The sequence below is a fragment of the Dendrobates tinctorius genome, unplaced genomic scaffold, assembly GCF_039654945.1.
Source record: "Dendrobates tinctorius isolate UK_male_01 unplaced genomic scaffold, ASM3965494v1 ptg000105l, whole genome shotgun sequence".
Classification (NCBI taxonomy): domain Eukaryota; kingdom Metazoa; phylum Chordata; class Amphibia; order Anura; family Dendrobatidae; genus Dendrobates; species Dendrobates tinctorius.
The window spans coordinates 10740086-10766179 of record NW_027361773.1 but is presented as its reverse complement, the minus strand read 5'-3'; the positions used below and the strand labels follow the sequence as shown (position 1 = coordinate 10766179).

Below are 26094 nucleotides of genomic sequence, written 5' to 3'. Positions count from 1 at the left end.
GCCCTGATGAGAGCATGCTCATTAAATACTTCAATACAATTCAGTAGGGTCTAAATCACATTATTGCTCCTAATGTCGATGTACCCAACAAGAAGAAGGAGTTTAATAACAAGACCGAGTGTAAAAAGTGCAAATAATTGATTTACCGTACCTTTTTAACATTTTTTTCTGGACTAGGGTTTACAGGGTGTAGTATGCACACTGTTAGGATTTTGCTCTGCACATCTTTTCAAACAATTATCACATGACTGTTCATATGTGTATTTCATATCTGAATTAAGCAATAGGTCAATTTCGGATTACACATTCCCTTTAACAAAGAAATAGTCCGCATTGTCTTGTTTCAAGAAATATTAGTTTATCTGTTGATGGTTTTTTTTTTAAATCTTTTTACTTTTTTTTAATCTGTGATGCAGTTTTGCTACCATTACTTTTATCACTGCAGTGCAAACGAAGTAGAAAAAAGTTGCAATAGTTATGATAAGAAATATACTACTTTTTGAATATACAGTGTATAAAAAATATACTTTGTTTTTTAGGAATTTAAAGAATGCTTGCAAAAGTGTCCATACACTGTCAAGCCATGCAGCATACACTCTCCTTAGAGGTAAGAATAACTGAAATGCCTTTAGCCACCAGTGCAATTACCAAAAAATGACTGTCTTTTATAATGTATTATTATGATGTATTATTTTTGCCAACCTTTTCATGCCTTCAGAATAAATTAGCTATTTTAATAACATCCCTTCCAAGAAATCCTAGTTTCACAACATTATCCCATAAAATGGGCTTCAAATGATGTGATTATTTTGCACGTTTCTCAAGAGGTTTGTGGGCGTTAGTGGGTCAATGGGACGGAACTTAAAAATGTTGTGCTTTGTGGCACCAGCCATTGTGGGTTGACTTTTTGGGCTAGTTTTGGTGTTACAATAACACTGATGTCCACATCTCAGTCTCTGGTGAGTCTCTTCGCATCTCCTATGTTATTGTTTCCTATGTGCAGCCATTGTACTTTCTTAGGATGGCACTTGTCATTCATCACTTCATGCAGTCCTCTAATTTGGTTTAATTAACACTTGTGGTTCTGCAGCTGGTTCACATTTTCCGAGGTGTCCAGAAACGTATCTGGCTAGTCCTATGGCAGATAGTTGTCCCTCATCTATATTAGCTTCAGCCATCCATAGTCATGAATGTTAATATTACATATGCAATCTTTCTTGGTTTTCTTCACCACACCATTAAGTTTGTGGTTGGTATTAGGAATAAATATACCCAAAAGTTTCCCTCTTAATGTTCTGTGTGCTTCGCAACTTAGTGCATTACAAGAATGATTCCTCCTCACTGTCTTTATTGGATGTATGTGAAGCAGGAAAGTGATCCTCCGTGTCGGTACTCCGCAGTGGTATCTGAGACTCCACGGGGCGAGAGTTTTCTGAGCTGCAACGAGAAACGCCATGCGTGTTATTTTAACTATTGGCAACAATGGGACAGTGTTTCCTCAGCACACACTAATGCCGGGTTCACACGAGTGCCTGAAAAATCTTCCGATTTTAATTCAGAAAAAAAGGCATCCAATTTTCATCTATTTCGTCATCCATATTCCATCTATATGCCATGCATGTTCATTCTGTGTCCATTATTTTAATTTGTATGGCATTCGATTTTATACACCAGAAATAGTAACAGTTTCCTATGTTAATAATTGGAATGTATTCTGTATGGATAACCCTATGAGATTTGATTTTTTTTAAACTTTAAGTACTTTATACTTGTGCAGCAGCCAGCTGTTACAGCAAGTGGATGGAATTTCAAGAAATCCCATGCCCACTATGCAGCAGCCAGAGACGCCCGCGGATCAACCGCAGAGATGCACATGTGGCGCGTCTTTCCAGAGCGCAGCATGTCAATGTCTCTCCGCAAGAGAAATTACATTAACAGAATGTATTGAATGCGGTGATTTCACACGGTTCAGGGAACACATGACGTTGGTGAATGGGCTCACATTTTTTGGCCAAATTTTGTGCTAAGTATCTCATGTGTTTTTCCTAAATTTCAAAAGCCATAAAGCTATTCACACTTCTTGTATTTCACATTGATATGCCTTAATGCAATTGAATGCAACCATTTTCTACTTTTGATGTAAGCTGTTTTATGGTATGCACCAGTTCAGACTAGTTCTAGATGTGCCATCAGTTTTCGGTAATTTGTATCACTGTTCATCTGAACAGCCCTATGGAATTACATTAGTCCATCTGCTATTTTTACAGACAACAGATGTACATATATTACACTTGATTGTACGAGTCCATATACCAGGTTTTTGCAATATTTCCTTAAAACAAATGATTCTTTTTCCTGATCTCCCGCCTACAAATAAGCTAGTATCGAACATATAACATTGTTCTACAGATAGTATTTTGTTTATTTGAAACTGTATTCCATATGCAACAATTAAAGAGAGTCTGTGAAGTGGCATGTGCCCACCAAATTATTTACAGTGACAGAAACGGGTCTTCGTTTGTAAGTTTTGGGTGACAGACTTGCTTTAAACTAAAGACATTAGCTTATGAAGAATATATCCCCCCCGCAACTGTACATTTACATGTAAAATTATCCTTTCCATTATTCAGAAAATGCACTTTTTTCCATCTATAATAATAAATGCCCTAAGCAGCTTCCGGTTGTAACAACTTCCGTCCAGTTGTAACCGGTGACGTCACCGCACACCTCTTTCAATGTTAACCCTCAACACACCACTCCTCAACACACACACTCCACTCACCTTTCACCATCTCCACTCACGTCCACTCACTCTTTCACTCCACATACGACCCTTTCTCTCACTCCGTCTCTCATACTCACGCCGTCATCGCCGCTGATCCACGATCCCCGACATCTTCTTCCGCCGGCGCCATCCTGGATCCAGACGTCCTCCACGCCGGCGACATGTTCTTGCGGTGACGCCATTTTGGATCGGCGAAATCCCGCGATAGTCAAGATGGCGTCGCCGCAAGAACATGTCGCCGGCGAGGACGACGTCGGGATCCAAAATGGCGTTGGCGAAAACTCGCGAGATTTCGCCGATGCCATTTTGGATCCCGACGTCGTCCACGCCGGCGACATGTTCTTCCGGCGACGCCATCTTGAGTATCGCGGGATTTCACGATACTCAAGATGGCGTCGCCGCAAGAACATGTCGCCGGCGTGGACAACGTCTGGATCCAGGATGGCGCCGGCGGAAGAAGATGTCGGGGATCGTGGAGCAGCGGCGATGACGGCGTGAGTATGAGAGATGGAGTGAGAGAAGGGGTCGTATGTGGAGTGAAAGAGTGAGTGGAGATGGTGAAAGGTGAGAGGAGTGTGTGTGTTGAGGGTTAACATGGCAAGAGGTGTGATGCTATCGCATCCTCCCGATGTGATAGCATCGGGCCATAATCTAGTATGTTAATAAGAGTGCTCAGAGGTTGAGTTGCTGAGTGCACCAATCTTCCCACTATTGCATGAGGGTGCCTCCTCTCAATTGTGAGAGGAGCGGTGTCTTTAGAGAGTGTGCTCTCTCGGATCAGTGCTCTCAGCTGCTCGGCCATACCAAAAGTGCACCGAGCACCTTTATTGAGATACGGAAGAAAGTGCATTTTCTGGATAACAGAGTAGGTGATTTTAAAAGTAACGTACTGTTTTCACCACGTTTATATCACTCACAAGGCAATGTGCTTAGTTTAAAGAGTAACTAAACTCTTAGAGGTTTGTCTTTTAATGTACAGCAAAAATTATATTCTGGTACCGCGTTAGCCAGAAAAATTTATGTAAATACTTTAGTGCACAAAAAAGACAAAAATATTATAAGAATCATACCTTTATGTCGGGTGCCCATGATCCGGAACTAGCAGTGCTTTGGGCGCAGTACATGTTCACTGCCTCCAAAGCGCTGCTGTCTATTGAACGCAGGTGAATCAACATGTGTTCCCTGAACCGTGCGAAATCACCGCATTCAATACATTCTATTAATGTAATTTCTCTTGCGGAGAGACATTGACATGCTGCGGTCTGGAAAGACGCGCCACATGTGCATCTCTGCGGGTGATCCGCGGGCGTCTCTGGATTCATAGTGGGCATGGGATTTCTTCAAATTCCATCCACTTGCTGTAACAGCTGGCTGCTGCACAAGTACGCAGCCTCCAACCTGCAGCAACTCCGGATCGTGGGCATGTACCCTTATCGGCTTACCAGAAAATGTATGTTTGCTTGCTTTCACAGAGGTTCTTTCATCAGGCAGGTTTACACATGAATGACTGAGACTAGAGCACAACATATAAAGGGAATATGTCACCTTTTTGAGTTAATAATATTAATAACTGAAAAAAGGCTCAAAAGGGTGACACACTCTGTTTAAGGCCTCTTTCACACATCAGTTTTTCGCCGTCAGGCGCGATCCGGCTTTTTTTTGTAAAACCGGATCCGGCGAAATGCAATGCCGGATCCAGTTTTTCCCCATTTACTTGCATTAGCGCCGGATCTTGCCGGATGGCATTGCGTTTCATCCGTTTTTTGCCGGATCCAGCTATTTGTCTCATTCCGGCGTCTGGAAAAAACGGCTACTGTAACGTTTTTTGTCTCCGGCGAAAAAGCTGGAAGCGCCGGATCCGACGCTTCCGGCTTTTTGCCACAATGAAAGTATATGGGCTCCGGAATGCGCCGGATCCAGAAAAAGACGGATTCAGCCACCGGATCCGTTTTTTTAAGTCTGCGCATGCTCAGATAAAATTGGCCAGCCCCCAGGAAACAGATATAACCTGCTAGACGGATCCGTTAGAAAAACGGATCCGTTTCTACAGTTCTCCAAAATTTATGCTGGATCCGTTTTTTCTAAAAATAGCCGGATCCTGCCTGACGGCAAAAAACTGATGTGTGAAAGTAGCCTTAGAGATGTTGCAACATGACATTTTTGCATGGTGTGGATGGTGTGATGCTTCCTAAAGATAAGCCATTGTAATACAATCTCAGTTATGATTTATGACAAAAAATACATTACATGGCACAAATAATGTATACATCGAGCTAAAAAAAAAACAATGCAATGCTTCTGTATAAACATAGGGAGAGTGGCCACTGCCAACAAGTTTGCAGTCAATGGGGAATGAAAACAATACAAATAAGCCATGTTTTGGAGCAGGCTGAAGATAAAAGCTATAAGATACTGTAAGTATTGCTAAATGCAACGGGCAACAACTTTAATATTTCAATGATTCCAGTAACATTGAAGAAACATATTTGCATTTACATAAATGCTTAACGACCATTTTAAGCACCTACTGTGGACATAAATTAACGTTACTTACAGCCAGACCCGGCTATATGGACTGCTACCATTAAGATGGTTGTTTGACAGGTTTTTATGTGGTTGAAAAGTCTAAAACATAGCTAACAGTGGGTTGCTAGACCAGTGTTTCTAAACTCCAGTCTTCAAGTACCTCTAACAAGTCACATTTCTTTAGTAACATACAGGTGATGTAAATATTACCAATGTCTCAGAAACTACCAAAGGTCTTCTTTCTATAGGATATGCTCAAAATATGCTGGGCTGAGGGTACTTAAGCACTGGAGTTGAGAAACACTGCTCAAGAGTCTTAACAATCACCTGAAATTCCCTACCCTACTTGCATATGTCATGTATTACGTCAACACGTTTTTACACCATTTTAACTTGTAGACACATCACAGACACAGCCATGCTCTCCGGATTACAGACAGAAAGCAGAAGGACCTGAAGGAACGCAAAGCTAAAGGATGTGGAGAACCAATACAGGTGAAATAATTGGGGCCTAAAAGACAGAGTTGTTCTAAGATTACAACTGGCCAGATATGACTGCGAGTTCATGTTAGCAAAGATTTAGCAAAGATTTATGACGGCTGACATTTAACATAGTTAGCAATAGTGAAAGAGCAAATCAGTCAGATGAATTTGGTAAAATGTGAACAGTTTAGCATACTCTTTACAAGTGTTTTCCCAAGAACAAAGTTTTAAATTAAGTTAATTTTAAAGTTTATTTAATCAATAGATCTTGGAATAATAATTTTCACAATTAGATGTGTTTAACCCCTTCATGACCCAGCCTATTTTGACCTTAATGACCTGGCCATTTTTTGCAATTCTGACCAGGTAATAACTCAGGAACGCTTCAACGGATCCTAGCGATTCTGAAAGTGTTTTTTCGTGACATATTGGGCTTCATGTTAGTGGTAATTTTAGGTCGATAATTTTTGCGTTTATTTGTGAAAAAATCAGAAATTTGGCAAAAATTTTGAAAATTTCCAAATTTTCACATTTTCAATTTTTATTCTGTTAAACCAGAGAGTTATGTGACACAAAGTGGTTACTAAATAACATTTCCCACATGTCTACTTTACATCAGCACAATTTTGGAACCAAATTTTTTTTTTGTTTGGAAGTTATAAGGGTTAAAAGTTGACCAGCGATTTCTCATTTTTGCAACAAAATTTACAAAACCATTTTTTTAGGAACCACCTCACATTTGAAGTCACTTTGAGGGGTCTATATAGCAGAAAATATCCAAAAGTGACACCATTCTAAAAACTGCACCCCTCAAGCTACTGAAAACTACATTCAAGAAGATTATTAACCCTTCAGGTGCTTCACAGGAACTAAAGCAACGTGGAAAGAAAAAATGGACATTTTAATTTTTACAACAAAAATTTTCTTTTAGCATCAATTTTTTCATTTTCACATGGGCAACAGGATAAAATGGATCCTAAAATTTGTTGGGCAATTTCTCCTCAGTACACCGAGACCTCATATGTGGTCATAAACCACTGTTTGGGTACATGGCAGGGCTCAGAAGGGAAGGAGCGCCATTTGACTTTTTGAATGGAAAACATGCTGGAATATTTAGCGGTTGCCATGTCACGTTTGGAGAGGCCCTGTGTGCCTAAACATTGGAGCTCCCCCACAAGTGAACCCATTTTGGAAACTAGACCCCCCAAGGAACTTATCTACATGCATAATGATCACTTTGAACCCCCCCAGGTACTTCACAAGTTGATCGGTAAAAGAAAAAGTACTTCTTTTTCACAAAAATTTTCTTTTAGCCTCAGTTTTTTCATTTTCACATCCTAAAATTTGTTGGGCAATTTCTCCTCAGTACACCGATACCTCATATGTGGTCATAAACCACTGTTTGGGCACACGGCAGGGTCCGGAAGGGAAGGAGCGCTATTTGACTTTTTGAATGGAAAATTAGCTCCAATCATTATCGGACACCATGTCGCGTTTGGAGAGCCCCTGCCTAAACAGTGAAATCCCCCCACAAGTAACACCATTTTGGAAACTAGACCGCTTATGGAACTTATCAAGAGGTGAGGTGAGGTAAGCACTTTGAACCCCCAGGTGCTTCACAGAAGTTTATAACGCAGAGCAGTGAAAATAAAAAATCATTTTTTTTCCACAAAAATGATTTTTTAGGACGCTATTTTTTATTTTCACAAGGGTAACAGGAGAAGTAGGACCACAAAAGTTGTTGTGCAGTTTGTTCTGAGTACACTGATACCCCATTTGTGGGGGGAAACCAATGTTTGGGCACACAGCAGGGCTCAGAAGGGAAGGAGCGCCATTTGACTTTAAATGAAAATTACCCCTAATCGTTAGTAGACACCATGTCGTGTTTGGAGAGCCCCTGTGTGCCTAAACATTGGAGCACCCCCACAAATGACCCCATTTTGTATACTAAACCCCCTAAGGAACTTATCTAGATGCATAGTGAGCACTTTGAACCCCCAAGAGCTTCACAAAAGATTGTAACGCAGTGCCGTGAAAATAAAAAATATTTTTTTTCCTCAAAAAATTATTTTTGAGTGCGCAATTTTTTATTTTCACAAGGGTACCAGGAGAAACTGGACCCCAAAAGTTGTTGTCCAGTTTGTCCTGAGTACGCTGGTACCGCATATGTGGGGCGGGGGGGACCACTGTTTGGGCACAAGTCGGGGCTCGGAAGAGAAGTAGTGACATTTTGAAATGCTGACTTTGATGGAATGGTCTGCGGGCATCATGTTACATTTGCAGAGCCCCTGATGCACCTAAACTGTGGAAACTCGCCACAAATGACCCCATTTTGGAAACTAGACCCCCTAAGGAACTTATCTAGGTGTGTGGTGAGCACCTTGAACCCCCAAGTGCTTCACAGAAGTTTATAAAGCAGAGCCGTGAAAACAAAAGATCATTTTTTTTCCTCAAAAAAATGATTTTTAGCCAGCAATTTTTTTTCCACAAGGGTATCAGGATAAATTGGACCCCAAAAGTTGTTGTCCAGTTTGTCCTGAGTACGCTGGTACCCCATATGTGGGTGGGGACCACTGTTTGGGCACACGTCGGGGCTCAGAAGGGCAGTAGTAACATTATGAAATGCTGACTTTGATGGAATGGTCTGCGGGCGTCATGTTACATTTGCAGAGCCCCTGATGTACCTAAACTGTGGAACCCCCCCCAAGTGACCCCATTTTGGAAACTAGACCCCCCCAAGGAACTTATCTAGATGTGTGGTGAGCATTTTTAACCACCAAGTGCTTCACAGAAGTTTATAACGCAAAGCTGTGAAAATAAAAAATCATTTTTTTTCCTCAAAAAATGATATTTTTAGCTCGCAAATTTTTATTTTCACAAGGATAACAGGAGAAATTGGACCCCAAACGTTGTTGTCCAGTTTGTCCTGAGTAAGCTGATACCCCTTATATGGGGGGAACCATTGTTTGGGCGCACGTAAGGTCTGAGAATGGAAGTAGTGACGTTTTGAAATGCAGACTTTGATGGAAAGGTCTGCGGTCGTCACGTTTGCAGAGCCTCTGATGTGCCTAAACAGTGGAAACCCCCCACAAGTGACCCCATTTTGGAAACCTTCCAAGGAACTTATCTAGATGTCTGGTGAGCACTTTGAACCCCCAAGTTTATAATGCAGAAACGTGAAAATAAAAAATCAATTTTTTCCACAAAAATAATTTTTTAACCCCCAATTTTTTTATTTTCCCAAGGGTAACAGGAGAAATTAGACCACCAAAGTTGTTGTGCAATTTTTCCTGAGTACGCCGATACCCCATATGTTGGGGTAAACCACTGTTTGGGCACATGTCGGGGCTTGGAAGGGAGGGAGCACCGTTTGACTTTTTGAACGCAAAATTGGCTGGAATCAATGGTTGCACCATGTCGCGTTTGGAGACCCCCTAATGTGCCTAAACAGTGTAAACCCCTCAATTCTAACTCCATCCCTAACCCCAACACACCCCTAACCACAGCCCTAACCCCAACACATCCCTAACCCTAACCATAACCCTAACCCCAACACCCCTAACCCTATCCCTAACCCTAATTCCAACCCTAACCATAATTCCAACCCTAACCCTAATTCCAATCTAAACCTAGTTCTAACCCTAACCCTAATTCCACTCTAACCCTAATTCCACCCTAACCCTATTTCCAACCCTAACCCTAATTCCAACCCTAACCCTAATTCCAACCCTAACCCTAATTCCAACCCTAACCCTATTTCCAACCCTAACACAAGCCCTAACCCTAGCCCTAACCCTCATTCCAACCCTAGCCCTAACCCTCTTTCCAACTCTAACCCTAACCCTAATGGAAAAATAAAAATAAAAATAATTTCTTTATTTTATTAGTTGTTCCTGCCTATGGGTGTGATAAACAAGGGGGTTATTTACTTTTCATTCTATTTTGATCACTGTGATAAACTCTCACAGTGATCAAAATAGAATGGATGAATCTGCATCTCCATTTTCCAAGATGGCGGCGCCCATGAAGCAGGACCGCGGGACACCAGGAGCAGGAGAGGGACATTGGAGGTCCCGGGGAGTGAGGGGGGGTCAGAAGGTGGGGGGAGCCTAGAGAAGGGGGAGGGGAGCAGATGATGACGGCAGCGGCACATTGCCGCCGTCAGTTGGTATTGGAGGCCGATCGGCCCCGTGAGTCGGTGGGGGGGTCGGATCACGGTCTCCAGCCATGTCCGATGCTACTGCAGCATCAGCCATGGCTGGATTGTAATATTTCATCAATTTTTATTGATGAAATATTACTATCGCTCTGATTGGCTGTTTCACTTTTAACAGGCAATCAGAGCGATCGTAGCCATTTGGGGGTGAAGCCACGCCCCCTATGGTGAAGAACCAAGCCCCCTGTATCTGCGGGTCGGGTGACCTTTCAATGACCCAGCTCACCCGACCCGCAGGGGGGCTTTAAAGTCATGACGCTACATAGGCGTCATGGGTCGTTTTGGCATGACTTTTCATGACACCTATATGGTGTCAAAGGTCGTGAAGGTGTTAAAAGAATGTTCCTATGCTGAGAATTTTATACTTGCTGTGTACTGTGTAATGACTGTGTCTGACTGTACAGGAACATGGTCTGATCACACCACAGCTCCGGGGCAGGGGAAGAAGGAAAAGAGTATACAGACATTACAGCACGGGACTGCAACTGATTTATTCTGTAAGGTAAAACATTTCCCTGCCTGTTTTTAAAAAATATTTTCCTAAAAAAAGAATAATTTGCCATCCCGTGCTGTCCTGTCTGTATACTCTATTTTGCATCCTCCCCCTGTGATCTTACAGGCAATAGGATGAGTGGAAGACATTGTTTAATACACCTCAGGAACTCTATGAGAGTATTATCTTGTGATGCCTTTTGGCTTTCTAATGCCCCTGCCGTTTTAGTAAGTGTTATTAATGACATATTCAGAGATATGAGCGGTTAATATAGAGATGACATCTTCATTTATTCACTTGATTATAAGTAATACATCCAGCATATAGTGGCGTAACTAGAGTCTGATGCAAGATTTAGAGCGGGCCCCCATCCTGAAATATATTATATATATATAATGTTAGGCGTCGGGTTCCTGGCGCTGCACAGCAGGAATCCCGAGCTTTGCCTTTGGCGGTCTCCCATTCTTCTCCAGACTCGTCGATCCCAGCGCTCTGCTCACACCAGCACTGTGGGTTTGGTTGTTGCTAGCACCTCTGGTCCAGCTATAGCAACACATGCTGGTCAGCAGCAAATGATTCCAGGGACAAAGTCCTCCTTTCGGTCCACTGAGCATACCCGTGGGACGATCTCCCATTGGAGATGGGAGGTCACATGTTCAGGTCCTTCTCCAGCTCGGATTGGACCATCACAAAGGTCCTGGAAGGACGCGGCTATATAAGGTTCGCATGGCCACTCCACCATGCGCTATGATAGACATTGAGTCTTTTGCTTTAGTGGTGTGTCTGAAGATGGATGTATGATTCTGGTGACTGACTCATTATGATCCCTGTTATGATTGAGTCACTGTAGGAGGCAGACACAAAAATAGAAGCTACAGTACGTCCAGAAAACCAGAGAAGTTGGCAACTATCAGATTGCAGACCCCTGAACCTATCAACACAACTAGCAGTAGCCGTGGGGGGCTCCTACGATGCCCTAGACCCCTCGATCACAGCCGGAGCGCTAAATAGCCTAAAGACAGAAAAGGAAATCTAAACTGCCCCAGAGCAGACCCCAAAGTAAAAGGCAGCCCCCAACATATAATGACGGTGAAGCAAGATGAAAAAAAACTCACACAGATAGAAAGATAGGCTGAGCAAACGATCGGGCCCAAGCTAGCTAAACAGAACAGGAAAGGAAGGTTGCTGTCTGCAATCTGCCAAAACCCTATCAAAGACATAAGCCAACAAGCTGATATGAAAAAGACCCTGAAGCAGCTAGGCTTCAAAAACTAAATCAGCACTCAGGTATTTTCAGAAGACAGAGCTAAAGGAATTCAGCACACCCCAGCAGGGAATGGCAGAAATCCAGAAAAACAAAGCAAAACAAAGTCTAAGCACAAATGCAAAAAGCCGAGCAGAAAACTTAGCTTTAGAGGAGCAGGAATTCAGACTGGTTTCCAAGGATCCCACAGAGAAATCACCCGCAGAGTAGAAGGGCGTCGGCAGCCTTATATCCAGTCAGTAACTCCACTCAGCCAGTCATCATCATCAGACTCAGGTGTTTGACAATCAGGCTCACTACCTTTCTTTACCAGAAGAGGGAGTTCCTCGGGCCTCAGTAGTGAAGGGGAAAATGAACTCACAACAGTACCTCCCCCTTGAAGAGGGGTCACCGAACCCTCAACCACGCCACCAGGGCGATCAGGGTGAGCCCGATGAAAGGCACGCACCAATCTTTTGGCATGAATATCAGAGGCAGAGACCCAGGAATTATCCTCCTGACCATAACCCTTCCACTTAACCAAATACTGGAGTCTCCGTCTAGCTAGACGGGAATCCAGTACTTTCTCTACCTCATATTCCATGTTACCTTCAACCAATACAGGGTCTGGAGGTGCCACCCCGGAACAACAGGTTCAACAAACCTCTTCAACAAAGATTTATGGAACACATTATGGATTTTAAATGTGACAGGAAGAGCCAAACGAAAAGAGACCGGATTAATAATCTCCAAAATCTTGTAAGGTCCAATAAATCTAGGCTTAAACTTAGGAGAAGCCACCTTCATAGCAATATTTTTTGATGATAACCACACCATATCACCAACCTTAAACTGGGGACCAATGGTCCTATGTCGGTTGGAAAACCGCTGGGCCTTTTCCTGGGAGAGAGATAACTTATCCACCACTTGGTCCCAGGTCTGGTGCATTCTCTCCACCACAGTGTTAACACCTGGGCAGGCAGAGGGCTCCACCTGCCCTGAAGAAAATCGAGGATGAAACCCAAAGTTACAAAAAAAAGGTGACATCAAAGTGGCAGAACTAGCTCTATTATTTAAAGCAAATTCGGCCAAGGGCAAAAATGAAACCCAATCATCCTGATCAGCAGAAATAAAACATCTCAAATATGACTCCAAGGTCTGGTTTGTTCTCTCTGTCTGCCCATTGGTCTGAGGGTGAAAAGCAGAGGAGAAGGACAACTGAATTCCCAGCTTGGAACAGAAAGTTCTCCAAAATCTAGACACTAACTAGACTCCTCTGTCAGATACAATGTTCTCAGGAATCCCGTGCAAGCGAACCACCTGTTGTAAAACCAGGGGCACCAACTCAGAGGAAGACGGCAACTTAGGGAGTGGTACAAGATGAACCATCTTAGAGAACCTATCACAAATCACCCAAATAACAGTCATCCTTTGAGAGACAGGCATATCAGAGATAAAATCCATTGAAATATGGGTCCATGGCCTCTTGGGGACAGGCAAAGGCATCAACAACCCACTAGAGCGAGAACACGATTTAGACCGGGAGCACGTCCCACAGGACTGCACAAAATTCCTGACATCACGAGACAAGGAGGGCCACCAAAAAGACCGACTTACCAGATCTCTAGTACCAAAAATACCTGGATGACCAGCCAAAGCAGAGCAATGAACTTCAGACATCACTCTCTTCTTCCACTGGTCAGGAACATACAACTTTCCACTGGGACAACGCTCAGGTTTGTCCTCCTGGAACTCTTCCAGAGCACGTCTCAAATCGGGCGAGATGGCAGAAAGAACTACCCCTTTGCCTAAGATGGTAGCAGGCTTGGTCACCACAGGAGAATCAGCAAAGAAGCTCCTAGAGAGGGTGTCTGCCTTGACATTCTTAGTTCCAGGAAGAAAAGAAACCACAAAATCAAAACGTGTCAAAAACAAGGCCCACCTAGCCTGTCTAGGGTTCAAGCGCTTAGCCGACTCTAGGTAAATCAAATTCTTGTGGTCAGTGAGGACCACGACTTGATGCTTAGCTCCCTCCAACCAATGTCTCCACTCCTCAAATGCCCATTTCATGGCCAACAGTTCCCTATTCCCCACATCATAGTTACGTTCAGATGGAGAGAACTTTCGGGAAAAGAAAGCACAGGGATTCATTTTAGATGTTACAGGATACTTTTGGGACAAAACAGCTCCTGCACCAATCTCAGAAGCATCCACCTCTACCTGGAACGGAAGTGAGACATCAGGTTGCCGCAAAACCGGGGCAGAGGTGAATCTTCGCTTCAGCTCCTGAAAGGAAGAAACAGCCTCCGAAGACCAATTTAACACATCAGCACCCTTCTTAGTCAAATCAGTCAATGGCTTGGCAATACTAGAAAATTTTGCTATAAATTTCCGATAAAAATTAGCAAAACCCAAAAACTTCTGGAGGGCCTTCAAAAAAGTGGGCTGAACCCAATCGTAAATGGCCTGTACCTTGGCCGGGTCCTTTTCAATAGTTGACGGGGACAAAATAAATCCCAAAAAAGAAATCCTCTGTACTCCAAAAAGGCATTTAGATCCTTTGACATACACGGAATTCTCCCTCAAGATCCGGAACACAGTCCGAATATGTTCCACATGAGAATCCCAATCCTTGGAGAAGATCAAAATATCATCCAGATAGATAATCAAAAATTTATCGACAAAATCTCGGAAAATATCGTTCATGAAGCACTGGAAGACAGAAGGGGCATTAGTGAGCCCAAAAGGCATCACCAGGTACTCAAAATGTCCCTCCGCAGTATTAAACGCAGTCTTCCATTCATCCCCATGCTTAATGCGAATAAGATTATACGCCCCCCTGAGGTCAAGCTTGGTAAACCAGCAAGCACCTTTAACTCTGGAGAATAGATCAGAAATCAGGGGTAACGGATATTGATATTTAACAGTAATTTTGTTGAGGGCACGATAATCAATACAAGGTCTTAATGATCCATCCTTTTTGGCTACAAAAAAAAAACCGGCACCTAAGGGTGACGAGGATGGTCTAATATGACCCTTCTCCAACGCCTCCTTAATATAGGATCGCATAGCCTCGTGCTCGGGTACAGATAAATTGAAGAGCCGACCCTTGGGAAATTTACACCCCGGGCTCAGTTCAATTGCACAGTCATAACTCCTATGAGGCAGAGACGCAGACTCATTCTCACTAAATACATCATAAAAGTCCGCCAAATAATCAGGAACATCATGCGACTGAGGAGAGGTGGAAAACACCGGAGCCTCACTAAAGGTACACCGACAACCCCAACTCACCACAGACACAGATTTCCAATCCAAAACTGGATTATGAATTTGTAACCAGGGAAACCCCAGAACAATAGTATCATGCAGATTATGCAACACCAAAAATCTGCAATTTTCTTGATGGTCTGGGGCGACCCGCATTACCACCTGGGTCCAAAACTGAGGTTTATTTTTAGCCAAAGGAGTAGCATCAATCCCCCTCAAAGGGATAGGCGTCTGCAGAGGTGTCATCGGAAATCCACAACGTTTAGCAAAATCCAAGTCCATTAGGTTTAGGGCTGCTCCCGAATCCACAAAAGCCTTGGCGGAAAATGTGGACAGGGAGCAGATCAGAGTAATATCCAGAAGAAACTTAGGTTGAACACCACCAACAGAAAACGTGTGTGCAAAGCGTCTCTCTCGTTTAGGACAGACAGAAATAATATGCGAGGCATCTCCACAGAAAAAACACAACTTATTACGCCTTCTGAACTCCTGACGCTGCTCTCTGGAAAAAAACTCTATCACATTGCATAGGTTCAGACATTTGTTCAACAGGTGGCAACACCTCTCGTGCAGCTTTGCGTTCGCGCAAACGCCGATCAACCTGAATGGCTAATGACATAGAATCGTCAAGACCAGACGGAACAGGAAATCCCACCATAGTATCTTTTACGGCTTCTGACAACCCCTTCCGAAAGAGAGCAGCCAAGGCATTATCATTCCAGGTAGTAAGTACTGCCCACTTTCGGAATTTTTGACAGTACAATTCTGCAGAATCACGACCCTGGTTCAATGCCAGCAGGGTCTTTTCAGCCTGATCAATGGCATTAGGTTCGTCATACAACAACCCCAAGGCCTGAAAAAATGCGTTCACATTAGTCAGAATAGGATCATCTGGTTTCAAAGAAAATGCCCAATCCTGGGGATCGCCACGCAGCAAAGAGATGACAATTTTAACCTGCTGCGCGGAGCTCCCTGACGAGTTAGGCTTCAAGGCAAAAAATATTTTACTATTATTTTTGAAATTCAAAAATTTAGACCGATCCCCAAAAAATGCATCAGGTGTAGGAATCTTTGGTTCAGCAGCATGTGAATGAGCAAGGTAGGCGGAAATTCCCCGCACTTCCGCAGCGAGCTGCTCCACACGATCAGACAATTGCTTTATCTCCATTGAGAGAAAAAAAAATTCCCCCTACGGCCTCAGAGATATAGAGGAAAAAATATACACACCTTTTTTTTTTTATACAATTCTTTCCTGCTATTGAGTACCCTAGGATCTGCGGTATGGCGGGTGATTCTGTTATGATTGAGTCACCGTAGGAGGCAGAGACAAAAATAGAAGCTACGTCCAGAAAACCAGAGAAGTTGGCAACTATCAGATTGCAGACCCCTGAACCTATCAACACAACTAGCAGTAGCCGTGGGGGGTTCCTACGATGCCCTAGACCCCTCGATCACAGCCGGAGCGCTAAATAGCCTAAAGAGATAAAAGGAAATCTAAACTGCCCCAGAGCAGACCCCAAAGTAAAAGGCAGCACCCAACATATAATGACGGTGAAGCAAGATGAAAAAACACTCACACAGATAGAAAGATAGGCTGAGCAAACGATGGGGCCCAAGCTAGCTAAACAGAACAGGAAAGGAAGGTTGCTGTCTGCAATCTGCCAAAACCCTATCAAAGACATAAGCCAACAAGCTGATATGAAAAAGACCCTGAAGCAGCTAGGCATCAAAAACTAAATCAGCACTCAGGTATTTTCAGAAGACAGAGCTAAAGGAATTCAGCACACCCCAGCAGGGAATGGCAGAAATCCAGAAAAACAAAGAAAAACAAAGTCTAAGCACAAATGCAAAAAGCCGAGCAGAAAACTTAGCTTTAGAGGAGCAGGAATTCAGACTGGTCTCCAAGGATCCCACAGAGAAATCACCCGCAGAGCAGAAGGGCGTCGGCAGCCTTATATCCAGTCAGTAACTCCACTCAGCCAGTCATCATCATCAGACTCAGGTGTTTGACAATCAAGCTCACTACCTTTCTTTACCAGAAGAGGGAGTTCCTCGGGCCTCAGTAGTGAAGGGGAAAATGAACTCACAACAGATCCCCCTACCTCAGTTGTGTATGAGTTAGGGTCTTAGAGTTAGTCCCAGCAGCTAGCACTAGTACTGCTTAGCGCCGCAGTGCAGTTAGCTCAGGTTCCATTAGCGCCAGTGGGCGTCAGACAGTGTAGACACCACAACTCTGGGAAACACACATTCGCCAGAAGACTCGCTACACTCATCAGGAGAGCGTTAAACAAGAAGAAGAGGGGATGGGAAGAAAAATGTTAGACACGAACATGAAACCTGATATTATACTGATGAATGATATGAGGTGTGGCAAAGAAGATCCAAGACAACATGCTCAGAAGGGAGGTAAGAAAATTTCTAAAACAATCAACAGGGAGGAGATTGGAACAAAGCAAAATTCTCTAAAATGCATGCTCGCAAACGCCAGAAGCCTGACAAACAAGATGGATGAACTAGAAGCAGAAATATCTACAGGTAACTATGACATAGTGGGAATAACCGAGACATGGTTAGATGAAAGCTATGACTGGGCAGTTAACTTACAGGGTTACAGTCTGTTTAGAAAGGATCGTAAAAATCGGAGTGGAGGAGGGGTTTGTCTTTATGTAAAGTCTTGTCTAAAGTCCACTTTAAGAGACGATATTAGCGAAGGGAATGAGGATGTCGAGTCCATATGGGTCGAAATACATGGAGGGAAAAATAGTAACAAAATTCTCTTTGGGGTCTGTTACAAACTCCCAAATATAACAGAAATCATGGAAAGTTTACTACTAAGGCAGATAGATGAAGCTGCAACCCATAATGAGGTCCTTGTTATGGGGGACTTTACCCGGATATTAACTGGGAAACAGAGACCTGCGAAACCCATAAAGGCAACAGGTTTCTGCTAATAGCCAAGAATAATTATCTATCACAATTGATGCAGAATCCAACCAGAGGAGCAGCACTTTTAGACCTAATACTATCTAACAGACCTGACAGAATAACAAATCTGCAGGCTGTTGGGCATCTAGGAAATAGCGACCACAATATTGTACAGTTTCACTTGTCTTTCGCTAGGGGGACATGTCAGGGAGTCACAAAGTCACTGAACTTTAGGAAGGCAAAGTTTGACCAGCTTAGAGATGCCCTTAATCTGCTTGACTGGGACAATGTCCTCAGAAATAAGAATACAGAAAATAAATGGGAAATGTTTAAAAACATACTTAATAGGCACTGTAAGCGGTTTATACCTTGTGGGAATAAAAGGACAAGAAAAAGGAAAAACCCAATGTGTCTAAACAAAAAAGTAAGAGGGGCAATTAACAGTAAAAAGAAAGCAGGATGGCACCGTTGAAGCTCTAAAAAACTATAAGGAGAAAAATTCTTTATCTAAAAATATAATTAAAGCTGCCAAAAAGGAAACAGAGAAGCACATTGCTAAGGAGAGTAAAACTAATCCCAAACTGTTCTTCAACTATATCAATAGTAAAAGAGACAAAAGTGAAAGTGTAGGCCCATTAAAAAATTGTGTGGAAATTATGGTTGTAGATGATGAGGAAAAAGCTAATATATTAAACACCTTCTTCTCCACGGTATTCACGGTGGAAAATGAAATGCTAGGTGAAATGCTGAGAGACAAAGAAAACCCTATATTAAGGGTCACCAATCTAACCCAAGAAGAGGTGCAAAACCGGCTAAATAAGATTAAAATAGATAAATCTCCGGGTCCGGATGGCATACACCCACGAGTACTAAGAGAACTAAGTAATGTAATAGACAAACCATTATTTCTTATATTTAGAGACTCTATAGCGACGGGGTCTGTTCCACAGGACTGGCGCATAGCAAATGTGGTACAAATATTCAAAAAGGGCTCTAAAAGTGAACCTGGAGACAGCATCCATTACCCAAAGCATCAGTTCCCTGTTCTTAATCTGGTGACTACATCCGTGGACGTTATACTGGACATTGATATTTCTACACTGGAATCCCTCCCTCATAGGACCTGTGCTGGTAAGCACTTCACTATAAAGCTGCTGATGTCCAGGTAATTTCCTCACCATCTTGTGGACAGTTTCCATTATTCATTCCAAACAGTGAACTTTCTATATGCCGCCTATGCATGTGATTTTGAGTACACCCCTCCATTTTTGATTTTTATGTTCATGTGAAAGTGTCAAGAGGGCGGTGCCTGACTCTTAATGTCTCTCTGTTTTATCCTGAACTCAGTTTTCCATCTTCATACAGATTTATCTCTGAGCGCAGATATTGAAATTTTTTTATATATTAATGATAAACTTACCTGGAGCAGCCAGTGCCAGGCAGTGGCTGCCAAGGCAAACAGGATCATGGGGTGCATTAAAAGAGGTCTGGATACACATGATGAGAGCATTATACTGCCTCTGTACAAATCTCTGGTTAGACCGCACATGGAATACTGTGTATAGTTTTGGGCACCGGTGCTCAGGAAGGATATATTGGAACTAGAGCAGGTACAAAGGAGGGCAACAAAATTAATAAAGGGGATGGGGGAACTACAATACCCAGAGAGATTAGCAAAATTAGGATTATTTAGTCTAGAAAAAAGACGACTGAGGGGTGATCTAATAACCAAGTATATAAGGGGACAATACAAATATCTCTCCGAGGATCTGTTTATACCAAGGAAGGTGACGGTCACAAGAGGGCATTCTCTGCATCTGGAGGAGAAAAGGTTTCTCCACCAACATAGAAGAGGATTCTTTACTGTTAGGGCAGTGAGAATCTGGAATTCCCTACCTGAGGAGGTGGTGATGGCGAACTCAGCCGAAGGGTTCAAGAGAGGCCTGGATGTCTTTCTGGAGCGTAACAATATTGTATCTTACAGTTATTGCTAGGTTCTTAGAAGGACGTAGATCTGGGGATTTATTCTGACAGAATTTTATAGGCTGAACGGGATGGACTAATGTCTTTTTTCGGCCTTACTAACTATGTTACTATGTTACTGCAGCGGCTATCCGTGTGGCACCGTGCGCAGTTACTAGCGCTTTCCGGCACGGTCCTTACACTGGTTAGTGGCGTAGCACCCACTCTGTGCGGTGTACTACTCCCACTCATGTCCTGTGACGCTTAACAGGGCACGGTTATATGCCGGCTAGTACGGACACCGCGTGATAACAGAGTCCGCTCTTGCAAGCACCGGGTCAGTGGTTGCCCGCCGGTGTCCGGCTTCCACCTGTGTTATTGTATCCGTCATTGTTTAGCAGCAGTTTCCATCGCTGCACGGTGGATTCCAGGCTGCGAACGCACCTCATTAACATCTTTATTATTTGGTGCGTTCCACCAGCCTAACGTATGTGCCCCTCATCCTGGTATATATATCTCCCATCCTGGTAAATATATTCCCCATTTTGGTATATGCCCCTGTTCTGCCACTGTTCTTCAATGTGCAGAAAAATATAAGCCATTATACTCACCAGGGGTGTACACTGAAGACATGGGACTCCATAGCAGAAGTATAATGTATTTCCCATAGCCCTCCATATAGTATAATGCATCCCATAGTCCTCCATACAGTATAATGCACAGCCCATGTCCTTCATAAAGTATAATGCACAGCCAATAGTCATCCATGTAGGATAATGCACCCCATAGTCATCCATAAACTTTAATGCATCCCCATAGTCATCCATAAAGTATAATGCACTCCATAGTCATCCATAAAGTATAATGCCCACCATAATCATCCATAAAGTATAATGCATTGCACCCCATAGTCATCCATAAAGTATAATGCACTCTCATAGTCATCCATAGAGTATAATGAATCCCATTGTCATCCATAAAGTATAATGCACCCCAAAGTCATCTATAAAATATAAATATATAATACACCCTATAAAGTGTAATGCACCCTTATAGTCCCCCATAAAGTATAATGCACTCCATAGTCATCCATAAAGTATAATGCACCCCATAGTCATACATAAACTATAATGCACACCATAATCATCCATAAAGTATAATGCATTGCACCCCATAGTCATCCATAAAGTATAATGTACCCCATAGTCATCCATAAAGTATAATGTACCCCATAGTCATCCATAAAGTATAATGCACCCCATAATCATACATAAACTATAATGCACACCATAATTGTTAAGGGCTGGCGGAACACACCAAATAATAAGATGGTGTTTAGGTGCGTTCGCAGCCCGGGGTCCACCATGCAGTGGTGTTAACTGCTGCTCGGTAATGGCAGACGCGATATGGCGGTGAAATAATGGCACACACGGGGTTAACCTCACCCAAGGTGTACCGAGGCGAACTCTTATGACTTAGAGCCGCACTACCGCAAATAATAGATGCCGTAGCCTGTTTTCGCTCACAGAGCTCGGCAGAGTAAGCGCTAGCGTAATGTCACAGAACTCAGCCCTTAGACAGCAGGACAGAAGTCCCTCTAGACCGCTAGCGCCCGGCACCGCGACTGCGATACCAACAGGGATCAAATAAATGGCGTGTGCAAGTGTGCAGACGGCCGGTATGCACTGTGGCCTACAGGCTAGCCACTAGCAGGCGCTGACTCAGTCTCTAAACCCTAACAACAGACGTATCAAAGGGTAGGGGTTTCATAATGAGTCAGACACCAGATACATGCATCCATCATCATACAAACCAAACTATTTGAGTCTATCTTAGCGCATGGCCGAGCGGCCATGTGAACCTTTTATAGCCGCAGGCGTCCGTGATCCTCCTTGCTTCTCGGATGGGCCAATCCGAACACGAGCAGGACCTGAGCACATGACCTTTGATCTCCAATCGGAGATCACTGCACAGGCATGCTCAGTGGCCCGACATGAGGACTTAGTCCCTGGAGGATCTTGCTGCTGAGCAGCATGCATTGCCAAAGCTGAACCAGGGGTGGCAGCAGGAAGCAAACCCACAGAGCTGGTCTGGACAGAGCGCCGGGACTGACGAGTTTGCTGAGCAAGCTCCTCTGCGGCTGGGGAGGAATGGGAGACCGTCGGAGGCAAGGCTCGGGATTCCCGCTGTGCAACGCCGGAAATCCGACGCCTAACAATAATCATCCATAAAGTATAATACACTGCACCCCATAGTCATCCATATAGTATTTTGCACCCCCATTGTCATCCATAAAGTATAATGAATCCCATAGTCATCCATAAAGTATAATGCACTCCATAGTCATCCATGAAATATAATTATATAATACACCCTATAAAGTGTAATGCACCCTTATAGTCCTCCATAAAGTATAATGCACCCCATAGTCATACATAAAGTATAATGCACCCCATAGTCACACATAAAGTATTGCACTACACTTCATAGTCATCCATACAGTATAATGCACAGCCCTTAGTCATCCACAAAGTATAAAGCACCCCATTGTCATCCATTAAATATAATGCACAGCCCTTAGTCATCCATATGGTATAATGCACACCATAGTCATCCATAAAGTATCCACAAATCCCTGCTTAAAGCATATCTCTGGGTAGTTCACCTATAGAGAATCCTTCTCCTTTGTTGGTTAAAGGCTGTTTGGCGTATTCCTGAACATTGCTGTCCCATTAGCGCCATGCTGTGAGCTTAAAGGCCAAAATTTATGGATGCAACTGAGATGGGATAAGACAAATGACACACTGGTAAATTAGCAGTATATGCGCAAAAAGTTGTACTTTAAAGTAAAAATGTACTGATTTTGTTTTGTATGACACTATTACATGCCTCTATGTACGGATGAAATTGATAAAATTGACCTACCGTCTCTTTTTGCAGTGCACAATAAGGATGACTATTCCAACCAGGAGTATTACGAGCACAAAGGAACCTACTGCTAACAGAACAGAAATACATATTATAGACTTGTTCATGACATATCCCATATCCTATGAATAGCTAAGTATATAGCAAGTTTCTCATACCTGTTGCTATTGTTTCAGTTTTCTGCCAAGTACTTTTTTGGTTATCTGCAATACAATAAATACAAAATTAACGTAAAATATTAATATATAAGAAACTATCCAACTTCATAGAGAAGCACATTAATTAAATCTAAATTAACTCCTTAGTGACTGAGACAAATTTTAACCTGAATGACCAGGCCAATTTTTAAAATCTGACCAGTGTCAGTTTATATGGTAACAACTTTGGAACTCGTCAAAGTATCCCAGTGGTTCTCAGCATGTTTTTTTCATGACACAGTGTACTTTATGTTACTGGTCAATTTATGTTACTGGTCAATTTAGGTAGATAGGTTTTCTGATTTTTTGTGAAAATATCGGAATTTGAGTGAAAATTTTGAATAATTTGTAATTTTCAAACTTTCAATGTTTATATCCTTAAACCAGTTAGTCATGCTGTAAGTTTACCCATATGTCTACTTTACATCTGTATCATTTTTCAAACATCATTTTATTTTGTTAGAAGAGTCAATATACCCACCCTTCAAATACTTCAAAACTGCTGTCAGGAACTTTTTTTAATCCTTTTAGGTGCTACTCAGAAATTAATACAAAGTCAAAATAAAAAAAAAAAAAAATTGTAATTTTTATTCTAATTTTTTTTTCACTTTTGCAAGGAACAGCATAAGAAAATGGACCACACAATTTGTTACCTAGGTTCTTTGTGTGTGCTGATACCCACATGTGGTCAGAAACCTATGTTTGAACAAACTGCAAGGCTCAGAAGGGAAGGACCACCATTTGAATTTTGGAACACAAATTTGGCTGCAATAGATTGTGGGCACCATGTCACATTTGTATGGTCCTAAAGGAGCCCAAATAGCAGAAAACCCCCACAAATGAGCCCATTTTGGAGACCACACCCCTCAAGGATTTTATCCATGGATATAGTGAGCATTTTTAACTTATAGGTGCTAATAGGTCGTCATATTGAAGATTTTCTTTTTTTTCATGAAAATGTTGCTTTAGCCCCTTATTTTTAATTTTTGCAAGAAGTAACATGAAAAAGTAGATTACGCAGTTTGTTACTCACTTTCTTCTGAGCGTGGCAATATCCCACTTGTAGTCAAAAAGTTCTGTTTGGACACATGGCAGGGCTCGGAAGGGAAGAAGCGACATTTGGTATTTGGAATTTTAAATTTGGCTGGAATAGATTGCAGATACCATGTCTCATTTACAGGGCCCCTGAGGTACCAAAACAGCAGAAACCCCACCAGTGACTCCATTTTGTAAATTAGACCCATCAAGGAATTCATCTATGGCTGTGTTGAGCTTGTTGAACCCTTAGGTGATTCACAGAACTTTTTAAAATGTGGATATGAAAAAGAAAATTAATTTTTTTCTTCTAAAATCTTGTTTTGGCTCCAAATTCTGAATTTTCACAATGGATAATAAGAAAAAACAGATACCATAATTTGTTACACAATTTCACATATGTGGTTAAAAACTGCTGTTTGGGCACATGGCAGTGCTTGGAAAAGAAGGAGTGCTATTTGATTTTTGGAGCGTAAATTTTGTCTGCAATAGATTGTGAATGCCATGTCGTATTTGCAGAGCACCTAATATGCTGCAACAGCAGAAATCCCCCACAAGTGACCTCATTTTGGAAAATAGACCCCTCTAGGAATCCATCTAGATGTGTGCTGAGCACTTTGAAGCCACAGGGGCTTCACAGAATTTTATAATGTTGAGCCGTGAAAATAAAAAAAAGTTTTTACCACAATTGTTTTATTTTATTTTTTACAAGGGTAACAGTAGAAAATTGACCCCAAAATTTAAATTTTATAGCATTTAGATGTGAAAATGAAAAATACAAAATTCTTCCACTAAAATATTGTTTAAGCACCAAACTTATAATTTCCACAAGAGATAATATGAGAAAATGTATAACTTGTTATGCAATTTTTGCTGTACGTGGCAGTACCCCATATGTGGTTATAAACTACTGTTTGAGCACATGGCAGAGATCAGATAGGAAGGAGCACTGCTTGGCTTTTAGAATGAAGATTCATTTGAATAGCTTGCGGGCTCCATTAGCCAAGTCCATGTGACACCAGAACATCAGAAACCCACAAAAGTGGGTATGTGTATAATGCAATGCATCATACAAGCAATCAGAGTGATAAAAGTTAAAGTACCATACAAGGACTAAGTAAAAATGTAAAAAAATAATTGTAAAATATATTATAATAATACAAATATATATTGTAAAAAAAAGAAAAAATATACTTATGTGAAGTACAGTATTCAGATGTACAGGACATCTTGTTCTCAAAGACTCCATTTTTGTGCTTGCGACGCCATTTTGTTGTTCACGAGTTAAATTTTGTAACTAGGGGAAAGTTCACGGCTGTTATGAAACCAGACTGTCCCAGTCCGAACAAGATATATAAGATATGAGACCCTGATGAATGTGCTATTGTTCTATACTCTACGTCACATAGCTAGGGACATATTCCGATTTTTTTGCAATACTATTGGCTTATAACGTAAATGTGTCACGACGATGTTATTGGTAGCTGGGTACTTTGCATAATTAAGCAAAATACTATAAAAGAGGTGACATAATAAACGGGGTTAGTGATTTGCCTTGATCCTCCCATACAGAGACCACATGTCGCCGTCTGGTCATTCTCAGTTGCTAGCAACGCCCTGTGGATTAATTTGAAAATCACTTGGTCAACCATGAAGGGTCACTTGATCCTCCCTCAATAGCTCCCTCCACAGCTGGCTGCCCAATGTGGGGGCCCCCGAACAGGGACGCCTCTGCCCCCAGAGGACAACAGGACAAAGGACCCTCGGACCGGACACAGGCACTGTAAAATTGGGACTGATAATCCCCCACGACAAACACGGTAAGTTGGCAGTTATACTGTTCAGACTGACCGTTGGTGTGGTTTTCCTGTGTTTGTTGCTGCAAAGAGGATCTGAGGTTTGTCCTTGATGGTGGGGTGATTCTTGGGTGGAATCATATAGAGGTGCAGTCCCGTTGGGGGCCCAGTGTTCGAACCGTACCTCATAAGGGACGGACACCCCGGATTGACCAGTGATTGTGGCTCTCTTTAT

At 42.4% G+C, this 26094-nt stretch overlaps 1 protein-coding gene across 4 annotated transcripts in view; it reads right to left on the bottom strand.

Annotated features, from left to right (window-relative positions):
- Positions 1-81: 81 nt before the first annotated feature.
- Positions 82-26094, bottom strand: part of IL15RA (interleukin 15 receptor subunit alpha) — a 157009-nt gene continuing 130996 nt past the window's right edge. For 3 of the 4 annotated variants that reach the window (XM_073589059.1, XM_073589056.1, XM_073589058.1), the window contains 3 exons: positions 22990-23034; positions 22829-22901; positions 82-1437 (listed from right to left, as the gene is read on the bottom strand). In XM_073589059.1, coding sequence (XP_073445160.1) covers positions 1320-1437; positions 22829-22901; positions 22990-23034 — 236 coding nt within the window. In that variant the 3' untranslated portion in view covers positions 82-1319. The remainder of the gene's footprint in view (positions 1438-22828; positions 22902-22989; positions 23035-26094) is intronic. The other variant, XM_073589057.1, reaches the window with a different exon arrangement.